The sequence below is a fragment of the Dendrobates tinctorius genome, unplaced genomic scaffold (genome assembly GCF_039654945.1).
Source record: "Dendrobates tinctorius isolate UK_male_01 unplaced genomic scaffold, ASM3965494v1 ptg000063l, whole genome shotgun sequence".
Classification (NCBI taxonomy): Eukaryota; Metazoa; Chordata; class Amphibia; order Anura; family Dendrobatidae; genus Dendrobates; species Dendrobates tinctorius.
The window spans coordinates 25,944,901-25,959,602 of record NW_027361731.1 but is presented as its reverse complement, the minus strand read 5'-3'; the positions used below and the strand labels follow the sequence as shown (position 1 = coordinate 25,959,602).

The window sequence follows — 14,702 nt, the reverse complement described above, 5'->3', positions numbered from 1 at the left end:
TGTGGCCTCCTTGGTGTGACTTCCTTTGTGTGGCTTCGTTGGCATGACTTCCTTGATGTGGCTTCGTTGGTGTGACTTCCTTGATGTGGCTTAATTGTTGTGACTTCCTTGACGTGGCTTCCCTGTTGTGGCTTCCTTGGTGTGGCCTCCTTGACGTGGCTTCCTTGGTGTATGACCTCCTCTTTGTAGGGACTTCTTCATTGCTTCCACATCTTTCTGTGGCATATCTTCCTCTGGAGATTACGTCCTCCATGCCTTTTCTTCTCCTTGAATGCCAACAGCCTCCCTCTCTGTGCCAGACATGGGTCTCTTTAGGACCTCATCTGCCCTTCCCCTGTATACCAGGAGACACCAGGTCTAGGTGCTGTATTGTTCTCCGTCCCTCCCATCGGCAGACACAGGATCCTCCAGTTTATCCTTCAGAGTCATTACTGATTAGGAGGCTCCATTGTGTTAATCTTCTTTTCTTTACTTTAGATTTTTACAAACATTTATCAATTTAGTTGTTTTTTTTTTTTAGTCCCCCTAGGACAAACAAAAATTCTAAAAAGCGATGGCAAAATAATCCTCATAAGAAATGAAGATTTTCAAGCGTTTTTTTTTTTTCAGGAGTTTTTGCGCTGACCTGCACCGAAAACTCTTCGAAAAAAAACATCTAAAAAGCTGCTAAAAAGATTTACAACAAAAGCAAGGAACAATTTTTATTTTTCCAAAAATTCATGCGCCGTTTTGAAAAATTTGGAGCAAAAGAAAAAACAGTAAAAAAAAAAAATGCCAGAAAATAAAAAAAAAAAAAAAGTGCCGAAAAAAAACACGGCTGATGAGTCGCCTCTTTAATTTTTGTCTTTTGGCAAAATGTCACCATTAAAAAAAATGCAGTTTATTTTTTTTCTTTCCGTTTTATCGCTTTTTAGCGCAAATTCGTTATGTCGCAAAATTTACGTTAACCCTCCAAAATTTTGCCTTTTTTTTTTTTTTTTTAACGTAGAAATTAATGAATCCGAAAAAAAAAAAACAAAAGGGGAAAGGCAAAATTGACATTAAAAAATGCTCCAATAAGAAAAGGCTAAAAATATGCAAAAAAAACCCAGCAAAAAGTATATTAAAAAAAAAAACACAAATGCAATAATGCAGCGCAATCTGGAAAGGAAAGAGTTAAAACCCAGTGAGGCTGGTAACTGATTATGGAGCAACTTGATCTGCTGGGTTTAGAGGGTTTTTTTTGTTTGTTTTTAACTCTTATCAGTTCCAGAGCAATAGATGATGGCTTTCTTAAAGGGATTCCAGAGTTTGGGAGGGTTTCCTTAAGGTGCAGTAACAATAAGCTCCAAACCTCACCTTTAAAAAAAAAAAAGGTCAGCATACACAGCCTGGCCAATAAAGGTTGAGAAAGTCCCCTCCCCAGTCACATTCCTGGGGCACATTCTGCTGCAGAGCACTTTTGGTTTCATTCCAAGATGGCCTCCACTGATCTGAGGGACGAGCTGAGCTGCTCCATCTGCCTGAGCATCTACTTGGACCCTGTGGCCCTGAGATGTGGACACAACTTCTGCCAGGACTGTATCACTCGTCTGCTGGACTCTCAGAGGGACTCCAACACCAGGATTTATACCTGCCCCGAATGCAGGAAGGAGTACAGTCAGCGGCCATCGTTGTACAAGAACATCACTCTGAGGAGCATAGCCAGACACTTCAAGATCCCTGAGGGTCCTCAAGGTAAAGCCACCATTCTGTGCACCTACTGCCTGCACTGCCCGGTACTGGCCGTGACCTCCTGCGTCTTGTGTGAAGCTTCTCTGTGTGGAAAACACCTGGACGTCCACAACAAGTCTTCGGAACACGTCTTGATTGACCCCACCGTTTCCCTGAAGAACCGAAAATGCTCGGTCCACAAAAAGATCCTGGAGTATTACTGCCCCGAAGATGAGGCCTGTATCTGCATCTACTGTCGGGTCGATGGAGACCACAACGGCCACCCAGTTCAATCCTTGGAAGAAGCCTCCGAGGAGAAGAAGACAAAAATGACCAAAGTTCTGGAAAAGTTGACCTCGAAGAAGAACGAAACCGAGATAAAAATTCAGAATCTCCACGAACGGCTGAAAAATGAAAATGAAAAAGCCACTGAGATAAAAGATAAAGTCTTGGCTCTGTTCGTAGACATCAGAAGACAACTGGAGAAACTAGAGACAAGTATCATAAGTGAGATCTCCAGCCAGGAGAAGCACGTGTCAGACGTTGTCTCGGCTCTGATCCAAGAGCTGGAGACGAAGAAGAACCTTCTGTCCAGGACAATGGGTCAGATCGAGGATTTGTGTAAGGTGACCGATCCCATACTTGTCTTACAAGACCTGAATTGTCAAACCTTTGTCCATTATGATCAAGAGAATGCTGAAGACGAGTGTGATCAGAAGATTATAGATACAGGTGATCTAGATGAGGGCCAGATCAAGAAGACCATACATGACCAAGTATCTGATCTGACCGCCCATGTCAACGCCTGGCTGTTTTTGCTGGATCCTTTGGACCTTTCGTTGGATGTAAACACGGCCGCTAATAATCTAAGTATATCAGATGACTTGAAGACTGCATTATTTACTTGCGTAGACCAAGACCGACCAGTTTGCCCAGAGAGGTCTCCAGAAAATGAGGTTCTGAGTACCCAGACTTTTTCATCCGGGAGACATTACTGGGTGGTGGACACCAGTAAATTAGGGAACTGGAAGTTTGGTGTGAGCTACCCCTTTATAGATGGTGTCTGTGAGGCCTCCTGGTGTTTGTGGCGGGATTATAACCAGTGTGCAGCAGTGCATGGGAAAAACTCTGCCCAGTTATCGTTGTCCAAGAATTTATCTACCATGTTTGGGGTGTATCTGGATTACGAGGCCGGACAGCTGTCCTTTTACCAGCTGAGTACCCCTGTTCGACACCTGCACACTTTTACTGCCACCTTCACCGAACCTCTTCATGCTTCGTTTTGGTTAAATGGTAATGGCTCTGCAGCCTGGATCAAAATCCAAAGCTAAGGACCTACCTGTCTTAAAAGTACTTTAGGCCTAATGAAGCTCCAGCGCCCCTAAATCAAGAAGGTGATTCTAGTATGAGAGGTTTATCTGATAACATATCCAAGATGGTGTCTGCATGTTACCTTTTGTTGGTGACTATGTGGCGCACAGTCAAATAGTACGTAATTAATTATGCCATATGGTGCACACTGTGGGCCTCCTCATACGATTTCTTTACAGTGTTATACAGCATCATTACCACCTTATAATGCAGAAATATTGTAATCTATTAAACACTGTACAATGTCAATTAATATCAAAGTTTTTCTCCCTTAAAGGGGACTTGTCACTTGTCATAAATATGTAATTTTGTAATCTCATATTAATGCCGCTGTTCTCCTGAATCCGGCGCTGTTTTTCTTTTGTTCCTGAGCCTTTCCATTCCTGAGATACAGCCCCTTCTTTCCAGTATGTAAATCTAGTCTTCTTAGCACTGTGGGCGTGGACTTTTTCTTGAAAGGGGGTTGTCTTAGAAACGCCCCCATGACTACAAAGACTAGATTTATACATAGGAAAGAAAGGGCCATATCTCTGGAATGGAAAGGCGCAGGAACAAAAGAAAAAGATCGCCGGATTCAGGAGATCAGCGGCATTTACCTCACATGAAAAAATTACAGATTTATGGCAAATGCCCGATTCCCTTTAAGGGATATATATGACCTATAAGGTTGTGCCACAAGATAAGTGATACATGTCTGATCAGTGATTCGGATTATGTCCATGCGCTGCACTCACACTGTCTAGATCTAATGATGGGAATTGATGGTAACGTATGTAAATAATTATTCTTTGTGACTACTGTGCAGACAAATAAAATTAGAGAATGAGCATCGCTTGGTTTATGTGACCCCCAGACTAGATGCGCCCACACATTGCCCACTGCCCAGCCTGGCACCTTACACGGTGGATACACATGGGTAAAGGAAGCTGTGCACCTCGCCTTTTTTTTTTTTTGAGGGGGGGGGGGGGGGGGGGGGAGTCTGGCCTAGGGTATGTATTAGTTTAGAGTACACATGTCACTGGGCCGCATCTGGCCCGCAGGGTGAGTATATTTAGCCCATGATGCCAGGTAGATCACCTGTCTGGTGTTGCAATTTTAGCCGGAATCCTGGATGCCAATACAGTTTAAAGCAATAATGGAGGAGGGAGCATCAGCTGACGCCCCCCAGAAGAAGCCAGCGGTGAAACGCGCGTTGGGGTGGGGAGCCCCACCACTTCTTTGACCCTCAGGTAGTTATCCATTCATCATATTTATTCCTTGGCTGCATTTAAGCTTCTCTCTTTCACTGATAAGCGCACTAGGCTCTGCAGCATTTAGGAGACTTTTTATGGGCCAGGGTTTTCTAGAGTTTGTGGATATACCCTATATTGATTGCATATAACTGACTGCTGATCCCATAATGCGAAGTTGCTGGGATTTGTAGTGGCGCCTCCTTTGGTGAGACGTTGTTTGCTCTTTATTGATCCTCTTTATGGTCCTTAAATTCACCTCTGGAGGTGACAGGAGGATAAGACACAATGTAAGCAGAATAGTGACTGCAGCTCTGGAGGATAAGACACGATGTAACAGCAGAATAGTGACTGCAGCTCTGGAGGTGACTGGAGAATAAGACACAATGTAAGCAGAATAGTGAGTGCAGCTCTGGAGGATAAGGCACGATGTACCAGCAGAAAAAGGACTGCAGCTTCGGAGGTGACTGGAGGATAAGACACGATGTAACAGCAGAAAAGGGACTGCAGCTCTGGAGGTGACTGGAGGATAAGACACGATGTAAGCAGAATAGTGAGAGCAGCTCTGGAGGTGACTGGAGAATAAGACACGATGTAAGCAGAATAGTGAGTGCACCTCTGGAGGATAAGACACAATGTAAGCAGAATAGTGACTGCAGCTCTGGAGGATAAGGCAAGATGTACCAGCAGAAAAAGGACTGCAGCTCTGGAGGTGACTGGAGGATAAGACACGATGTAACAGCAGAATAGTGACTGCAGCTCTGGGGGTGACTGGAGAATAAGACACAATGTAAGCAGAATAGTGACTGCAGCTCTGGAGGTGACTGGAGAATAAGACACAATGTAAGCAGAATAGTGAGTGCAGCTCTGGAGGTGACTGGAGGATAAGACACGATGTAAGTAGAATAGTGACTGCAGCTCTGGAGGTGACTGGAGGATAAGGCAAGATGTACCAGCAGAAAAAGGACTGCAGCTTTGGAGGTGACTGGAGGATAAGACACGATGTAACAGCAGAATAGTGACTGCAGCTCTGGAGGTGACTGGAGAATAAGACACGATGTAAGCAGAATAGTGACTGCAGCTCTGGAGGTGTCTGGAGAATAAGACACGATGTAAGCAGAATAGTGAGTGCAGCTCTGGAGGTGACTGGAGGATAAGACACGATGTAACAGCAGAATAGTGACTGCAGCTCTGGAGGTGACTGGAGAATAAGACACGATGTAACAGCAGAATAGTGACTGCAGCTCTGGGGGTGACTGGAGAATAAGACACGATGTAAGCAGAATAGTGACTGCAGCTCTGGAGGTGACTGGAGAATAAGACACGATGTAAGCAGAATAGTGACTGCAGCTCTGGAGGTGACTGGAGAATAAGACACGATGTAAGCAGAATAGTGACTGCAGCTCTGGAGGTGACTGGAGAATAAGACACGATGTAAGCAGAATAGTGACTGCAGTTCTGGGGGTGACTGGAGGATAAGACACAATGTAACAGCAGAATAGTGACTGAAGCTCGGGGGGTGACTGGAGAATAAGACACAATGTAAGCAGAATAGTGACTGCAGCTCTGGAGGTGACTGGAGTATAAGACACGATGTAAGCAGAATAGTGACTGCAGCTCTGGAGGTGACTGGAGGATAAGGCAAGATGCACCAGCAGAAAAAGGACTGCAGCTTCGGAGGTGACAGGAGGATAAGACACGATGTAACAGCAGAATAGTGACTGCAGCTCTGGGGGTGACTGGAGAATAAGACACGATGTAAGCAGAATAGTGACTGCAGCTCTGGAGGTGACTGGAGAATAAGACACGATGTAAGCAGAATAGTGACTGCAGCTCTGGAGGTGACTGGAAGATAAGGCAAGATGCACCAGCAGCAAAAAAGGACTGCCGCTTCGGAGGTGACAGGAGGATAAGACACAATGTAACAGCAGAAGAGTGACTGCAGCTCTGGGGGTGACTAGGAGAATAAGACACGATGTAACAGCAGAATAGTGACTGCAGCTCTGGAGGTGACTGGAGAATAAGACACAATGTAAACAGAATAGTGACTGCAGCTCTGGATGTGACTGGAGGATAAGACACAATGTAACAGCAGAATAGTGACTGCAGCTCTGGATGTGACTGGAGGATAAGACACTGTAAACAGAATAGTGACTGCAGCTCTGGAGGTGACTGTAGGATAAGACACGATGTAACAGCAGAATAGTGACTGCAGCTCTGGATGTGACTGGAGGATAAGACACGATGTAACAGCAGAATAATGAGTGCAGCTCTGGAGGTGACCGGAGAATAAGACACGATGTAAGCAGAATAGTGACTGCAGCTCTAGAGGTGACTGGAGGATAAGACACGATGTAACAGCAGAATAGTGACTGCAGCTCTGGACGTGACTGGAGGATAAGGCAAGATGTACCAGCAGAAAAAGGACTGCAGCTTCGGAGGTGACTGGAGGATAAGACATGATGTAACAGCAGAAAAGGGACTACAGCTCTGGATGTGACTGGAGGATATGACAATATAACAGCAGAATAGTGAGTGCAGCTCTGGAGGTGACTGGAGGATAAGACAAGATGTAACAGCAAAATAATGACTGCAGCTTTGGAGGTGACTGGAGGATAAGACATGTAACAGCAGAAAAGGGACTGCAGCTCTGGAGGTGACTGGAGGATAAGACATGATGTAACAGCAGAATAGTGAGTGCAGCTCTTGAGGTGACTGGAGGATGGCACAATGTAACAATAGTGAGTGCAGCTCTGGAGGTAACTGGAGGATAAAACATAACGTAGCAGCAGAATATTGACTGCAGCTCTGAAGGTGAGTGGAGGATAAGGCACGATATAGTAGCAGAATAGTGAGTGCAGCTCTGGAGGTGACTGGAGGATAAGATGTGACTTTCCAGCAGAATAGTGAGCGCAGCTCTGGAGGTGACTGAGAATGATGTGTGATGATTATACGGTGCTCGCTGCTCCTCTTTATCATTGTGCTGGTGTATTATGTCTCCTCGGTCAGTCCGCTGCCGGCGTTTGTGAGCTCCGCGGTGATTCCGGATGTGTCATTGAACCGTGTGGAGTCACCGCATCCTCTATATAGGAAGGTGAGTGTTTCTGCAGGATAAATAGACGTGCTGCGGTCCAGAAAGACGCGCCTCATGTCCGTCTCCGCAGGGAAGCCGCGGGGGTCGGAGCACGCAGAGTGGACATGTGGTTTCATAAAATCCCCTCCACTATGCTGTAACATCTGGACGTTGCGGCTGTATGCAGCGTCCAATCCACAGCGTTTACTGACCGTGGAGACATCCAAGAGATGCAGGTTCCGAGCGTAAAAATCCGCAATGTGTGCACGTACCCTAAGTGTAGACAGTGACAGGCGCCGCCTCACCAGGCTGGGCAGATGAGACACTTTGGATGTCTTCGCCCAAGGTCTGGTTTCTTCTCGGAGAGGACCTGGATGGCGCCTTGCAGTTAGGACACTTGTAAACTCCGGCAGAAGCTGTTCGCACACCTCCGGGATGAAGCATCCATAGAAATGTCGTGGCAGAGCGAGGAGGTCAGCTCGTCCCTCAGATTGTCTGACGCCACCACCGATCACAGAAGGTCCACCACCGATCACAGAAGGTCCGCAGAAGGTGTAATGACGGGCGGTGGATGGGTCCTCAGGTTTGCACTCTTGACAGATGCCATTTAGTGACCATATAGTATTTCATTAACGGGGTACTCCAGCTACAAGAGGAGAGAGAACATTTTTCAGTTTACACATGTACGAATCAGGGTGAAATCACAGGAGTAGGAAATACAGATGAGATGTGCCAAAACCCGAGAGGCCCATGGTCCATTAGGTCGGAGACGACTTCTTTAGTTTTTTTTTTTTAACATTCTAAAAGATTGTTCAAGCCCCTTTAATTTCTGCTCGGAGTGGGCAGGATGGAGTTAATGGACAGATGGTGTGTGCTCTCGCCCTCCTGCGTCACCACACAATAATGGCTTCCCTCATCCCTTCCTGTCTCCAGTTCTGCTATTACAGTGGCTCCTGGACCATGTGATGGTGATGTGGATGAGGGACCTCCCTGCATGAGATCTGCAAATCTTCCCTGCCTCAGCTGCAAAGTAAACACCATAGACTATTGCCAAGAGTGTAAGCCTGAGGACACCTCCACCGCCTGTCACTACACCTTCTTCTGGCCTCCTGTGATCGGCGATGGCGACTGACAATCTGAGGGACATGACGTGCTCAATGTGCCTGAACATTTGTAAAGAAGCTTCATCGCTGAGATGTGGGCACAGCTTCTGTCGGGGATGCATTGCTCGTCACCTGGAAATGCATGGGGAGGCCGGAGATTTTAAGTGTCCTGACTGCAAGACGCAACCCAATTCCTCTCCGAGAAGGGACCAGACCTTGTGCGATGTCATCCTTTGCTCCCCGTCTGCTCAGCCTGGTGAGGAGGCACCTGTCAACATCTGCACTTACTGTATTCATTCTCCGGTACCCGACATCAAATCCTGCCTGCTGTGTGAAGCTTCTCTACGTCAAGACCATCTAAAAGTCCACACCAAGTCTGCAGAACACGACGTGTCCAACCCAACCCTTAATATGGACGTCAAAAGATGCTCCATCCATAAGAAGATGCTGGAAAGTTCCTGCGCGGAAGATGCCGCTTATTTCTGCCTTTATTGCATGGCCGAACACAGAAGACACCAGTTGGAGTCAGTCGATGAGACTCCCATGAACGATGAGCTGGACAATATCTTGGAGAAACTGTTGCAATCAAGATCAGAAGCTGAAGACAGAATCCAAGATCTGAAGGAACATGGTCAACTGCTTCAACTGGAAGCTGAGGGTCTTAGCGTGAAGGTTAATGTGGTCTTTAAGGACATGAGGAAACACATGGAAGTTTTAGAGAAGAAAGTCCTGAGAGAGATCTCCAAGCAAGCAGAGAAAGCTTCAGCACCATGTCAGGAGGAGATCCAAGAACTGGAAGCAAAGAAGGATGTGTTGTCCAAAAAGATGGCCATTATCAAAGAGCTTTGTGCCACATCTGATCCTATCACAGTCCTAAATGGATTAGAAATTAAGAAGGAAGAGTTGTCCATGAAGATGACCACCATTGAGGAACTAAATACCACATCTGATCCTATCACAGACCTCAATGGATTAGAAATTAAGAAGGAAGAGGTGTCCATGAAGATGACCACCAACGAGGAACTGAGTACCAAATCTGATCCTATTTCAGTCCTCAAGGACCTGTTAGTGAAGAATGTTGACTTATTCAAGCAGATGCCCACGATCGAAGAGCTGCGTATCACATCCGATCCAACCCCAGGCCTCAATGGACTGAAACAAAAAAACATTGATGGTGGTAACCACCAACAGGACTATTCTAGAGCTGCTCACAGTCCAGATCAATCTCCGGTCTCAGAGATTTTGCACACTGGTTTTGCTGAGTTGGTCACCATTGCCCATAATGGTCTCTTCATGAATGAAGAGTCGGACATCTTTCTGGATGAGGACACGGCTGGGAATAATATTCGGGTCCTCCCAGATATGAAATCCTTCTATTGGGTAGAAACACATGAACCAAAACCAAAGACCCCACAGAGGTTCAAAGACCACCAAGTGTTAAGCAGCTCTAGCTTCTCCACGGGACGTCACTTCTGGATGGTGGAAACAAGTAAGTGGGGAAACTGGAGACTGGGAATGTCGTATCCCAGTATCTCCAGGAAAGGTTTCCGCTCCTACATCGGCTGCAACAACAAATCGTGGGGCTTGTGCAAATGGAACAACCAGTACTCGGTGATGCATGCCTGCAAGGAGGTCCAGCTGCCGGATAAGTTTACCTGTCAGCGCTTTGGGGTGTACCTAGACTATGAGGCGGGTCACCTGTCCTTCTACGAGCTGAGTGACCCCATCCGACACCTGTTCTCCTTCCACGCCACCTTCACCAAACCACTTCACGCCATCTTCAGACTCTGGTTGGATTCGCATGGTGGGGCGTGGATGATGCTGAAGAACAGTGGACCTCATGTCGCTGCCTGGCCAGTAGGTGGTGGTCGCTTGTAGAGGGCGTAAGAGGTTTCCATGTGGCCCTGCCATATATCAGGGCAGAGCTATTGGGGAGTGCTGGACAATTAGGGTTCACCTCATAACCAATATTGCAGCCATTTCTTTCCCCCGGGGGTTGTCACAGATTTCAGCAGATATCCCAGTGAATAGCCACAGCAAAGTTTTGTTACAGTGCATCAGCCTAGACAACCTGCACTGAACACATCTATTTCCTGCCATGAGTGTTCATGACCAGACCTTGGCAAAATGCGGCCCGTGGGGCACATCCGGCCCTCTGGCTGTTCCTGTCCGGCCCATAGACCGAGACAGCTGAAGGACTGAACACTGTGGCCCATGGGTCGCATCCTTCGTCCGCCCTCCTCCACCCGGCATCACAATTTCTGCGCTATCGAGGGGACGTGCTTTATTTTCCAAACATATGAATGTGTCAGGGCATCATACCATTTGAGAAGCTATGTGGGGTCTCAAACTTTATATAGAGGGGCTATGTGGAGGCTCATACTGTTTATAGGGGCTGTGTGTGGGCTCATATTGTATGTAGAGGGGCTATGTGGAGGCTTATTCTGCGTATAGAGGGACTACGTGGAGGCTCATACAAATTAATAGGGGCTGTGTGGGCTCATGCTGCATATAGAGGGGCTATGTGGGGGCTCATACTGTATATAGGGGCTATGTGAGGACTCATACTGTATATTGGGGCCTCATACTGATTATAGGGGCTGTGTGTGGGGTCATACTGTATATAGAGGGGCTATGTGGAGGCTCATACTGTTTATAGGGGCTGTGAGCAGTGTCGGACTGGGGTGCCAAGGGCCCACCAGTAACATTGACTTTGAGGGGCCCACTTTTCACTTGCATACGAATATTACACTACCCTCCTTCACAAACCTTCACAAATTTACCTACAGTATATCTCTACATAATAATAAACTGGGTAGTTTGGTTAATGAATGATGAGATGCTGCTTTTTCTGTTCAGAGTGAATCAAGTGAATTATGCCAAGTACTGCCCATATAGTGGGGATGGGGCCCAGATGTGCACAGGGGCCCACCGGGGGATTCCCCTGTTACCCTGTGGGCCAGTCCGGGCCTGGCTGTGAGTACCATCATCCCAAATGTGGCAGCTGTGAGGACCATCACACCATATGTGGGAGGCTGTGAGGACCATTATACCATTTGTGAGGGGCTGTGAGGACCATTATATCATGTGGGGGGCTGAAAGGACCATTATACCATATAGGGGGGGGTTGTGAGGACCATTATACCTTATTTGTGGGCTTGTAAGGCTCATTATACCATGCATGGGGGCTATGTGGACAATTATACAATGCCTGGGGGACTGTGAGGACCATTATACCATATATTGGGGGCTGTGAGGATTATCATCCCTTATGTGGAGGACTATGAGGACCATTATACGTTATCTGTGGAGCAGTGAGGACAATCATACCATATGTGAGGGGCTGTGAGGATCATTATACAATGTCTGGGGGACTGAGGGGAACATCATACCATATGTGAGGGGCTGTGAGGACATCATACTGTGTGGGGACTGAGAGGATATCATACTGTGAGGGGGGCTGTGAGGACATCATTGTGTGCGGGGGACTGTGATGACATCATACTGTGTGGGGGGCTGTGAGGACATCATTCTGTGCGGAGGGACTGTGAAGAAATCATACTGTGTGGGGGACTGTGAGGACATCATACTGTGCGGGGGGGCTGTGAGGACATCATACTGTGAGGGGGCTGTGAGGACATCATACTGTGCGGGGGCTGTGAGAACATCATACTGTGCAGGGGCTGTGAGGATATCATACTGTGTGGGGACTGTGAGGACATCATACTGTGAGGGGGCTGGGAGAACATCATACTGTGTGGGGGGACTGTGAGGACATCATACCGTGTGGGGAACTGTGAGGACAATACTGTGCGGGGGGGCTGTGAGGACATCATACTGTGAGGGGGCTGTGAGGACATCATTCTGTGTGGGGGGACTGTGAGGACATCATACTGTGTGGGAGGCTGTGAGGACATCATACTGTGAGGGGGCTGTGAGGAGATCATACTGTGTGGGGGACTGTGAGGACATCATACTGTGCGGGAGCTGGGACAACATCATACTGTGTGGGGGGACTGTGAGGACATAATACTGTGCGGGGGACTGTGAGGACATCATACTGTGCAGGGGACTGTGAGGACATCATACTGTGCGGGGGCTTGGAGAACATCATACTGTGCGGGGGACTGTGAGGACATCATACTGTGCGGGAGCTGGGACAACATCATACTGTGTGGGGGGACTGTGAGGACATAATACTGTGCGAGGGACTGTGAGGACATCATACTGTGTGGGGGGATGTGAGAACATCATACTGTGTGGGGGGCTGTGAGGACATCATACTGTGCGGGAGCTGGGACAACATCATACTGTGTGGGGGGACTGTGAGGACATCATACTGTGCGGGAGCTGGGACAACATCATACTGTGTGGGGGGCTGTGAGAACATCATACTGTGTGGGGGGCTGTGAGGACATCATACTGTGAGGGGACTGTGAGGACATCATACTGTGAGGGGGCTGTGAGGACATCATACTGTGCGGGGGGACTGTGAGGACATCATACTGTGCGGGGGGACTGTGAGGACATCATACTGTGAGGGGGCTGTGAGGACATAATACTGTGCGGGGGACTGTGAGGACATCATACTGTGAGGGGGCTGTGAGGACATAATACTGTGCTGGGGACTGTGAGGACATCATACTGTGCGGGGGGACTGTGAGGACATCATACTGTGAGGGGGCTGTGAGGACATAATACTGTGCGGGGGACTGTGAGGACATCATACTGTGCGGGGGGGCATACTGTATTCCAGGAACATTGTGGTTTATAAACTTATTATAAAGCGGAATTAATATCAGCCCGTGGCTTCGGCCCCCAGAGGAGTCGCGGTCTCTGATGTGGACAATCCTCCATGAGTCAAACACATCATCAGCACAAGTCTCTGTCCTCTATGGTTCTGCTCGCAGAGGATCATCTGGACTGATGCACTGTAGCAAACTCTCAGCTGTCAGAGACATTAAATAAGGACGTTTCCATTCACTGACAGTAATCAGAGATCTGCACATGGTGAGACTGTCATGGCTGATCACATCCGTGTAACCGGACGCTTCCTCTGTATCCATCATTGTATCGCTGTGATAATCCCGTCTCCTGTGTGTGCCGCAACCTCCGCCATAATAAACAGTAATGTATAGAGTGCAGCTGCAACGGTGTGTGACGCGAGGTGTGTGACGCGAGGTGTGTGACGCGAGGTGTGTGATGTGCGGTGACGGGCGGTCACTGTCTCCAGTCAAGACCACCCGGAGAACCTGGAGGAACGCAGGTAACATGGGGAGAACAAATAAAAGAAGAAATCTTATGAATTATGGAAGTGACAGAGACAGAGACGTCCTGCAGAGAAGCCTGAGGCGTCCGCGACTCTCGTCGCCACGTATTGTGGGACGTTCTGAGACGTTGCATCTGCTCCAACTTAGATTGTACAATCTAAGCACATGTACAGAGAGAGAGAACCACACTGACACTCTTAGTATCAGAACGGAACTCCTTTATTCTGTCGTAAGGTCAGTCTTTATATAGGTTATTAGTATTCATGCACTGTAACAATACTCCACTAGCCACCTCTGGCTGGTTCCCGTGGGTGTCCTGCACCGCTGTGGGTGCCAGTAGATGCTCTTCTGGGCTCCGTGTTACTCTCACGCAGGCCGTGCCCCTGCAGGCTGTCTGCTCCACACCAAGCAATGCTCTTCTGCAGGGGTTTTTACAAACAAACCTGTGGTCTTAGGCCACAAAGAAAACCCGGACTGTAAATTAAACGGACTGCACCACTACCATACGGAAGTCTGTTTCAAAACACAAAACTCAGAGCAGGTTTTCCCTAAATCTGTCTTGGACACATGCATGTCCAAGATTACACTTATTTCTATTATTTCTTGTCTGCATTGCAGTCACCACTACGCCCGTGACTGCCATTCACGCCTATGGACTTCGCACACCTCCATGCACATCCTGGGGAGAATACACAGCGACCCCTAACTGTAACAGGGGTCACTGCCTCACAATACATACATCTAATTGGCTAAGTTATCGCTATTGACACCCAGATTGTAGTGTACTGCCCATACAGTATGATGTCCCTATACTTGTTATAATGCCCCACCATCCCCAATACATGGTATGATGTCCCCACAGCCCCCTACACATGGTAAGGTGATTAGCCACCTATATGCAGCATTATACTCACAGCTCTAGTATCGAGCTGCAGACATTCTTTATAAGGGACCTCCTACCAGG

The 14,702-nt window shown here is 47.7% G+C and overlaps 2 protein-coding genes across 2 annotated transcripts; both read left to right on the top strand.

The window, feature by feature from the left end:
• The first annotated feature begins 1,400 nt into the window (after window positions 1-1,400).
• On the top strand, window positions 1,401-3,499 carry LOC141094026 (E3 ubiquitin/ISG15 ligase TRIM25-like). Its single transcript, XM_073579724.1, has one exon. It carries the CDS (start codon window positions 1,458-1,460, stop codon window positions 3,021-3,023), a length of 1,566 nt encoding a protein of 521 aa, XP_073435825.1. The 5' UTR covers window positions 1,401-1,457; the 3' UTR covers window positions 3,024-3,499.
• A 4,636-nt stretch (window positions 3,500-8,135) lies between these two features.
• On the top strand, window positions 8,136-13,607 carry LOC141094025 (E3 ubiquitin/ISG15 ligase TRIM25-like). The gene has a single exon (XM_073579723.1). The coding sequence runs from the start codon at window positions 8,487-8,489 to the stop codon at window positions 10,344-10,346; it is 1,860 nt and encodes a 619-aa protein (XP_073435824.1). The 5' UTR covers window positions 8,136-8,486; the 3' UTR covers window positions 10,347-13,607.
• The last annotated feature ends 1,095 nt before the right edge of the window (window positions 13,608-14,702 follow it).

Coding starts and splice junctions, on each gene's coding strand:
- LOC141094026 (XM_073579724.1), top strand. CDS start 1,458: ATGGCCTCCACTGATCTGAGGGACGAGCTGAGCTGCTCCATCTGCCTG.
- LOC141094025 (XM_073579723.1), top strand. CDS start 8,487: ATGGCGACTGACAATCTGAGGGACATGACGTGCTCAATGTGCCTGAAC.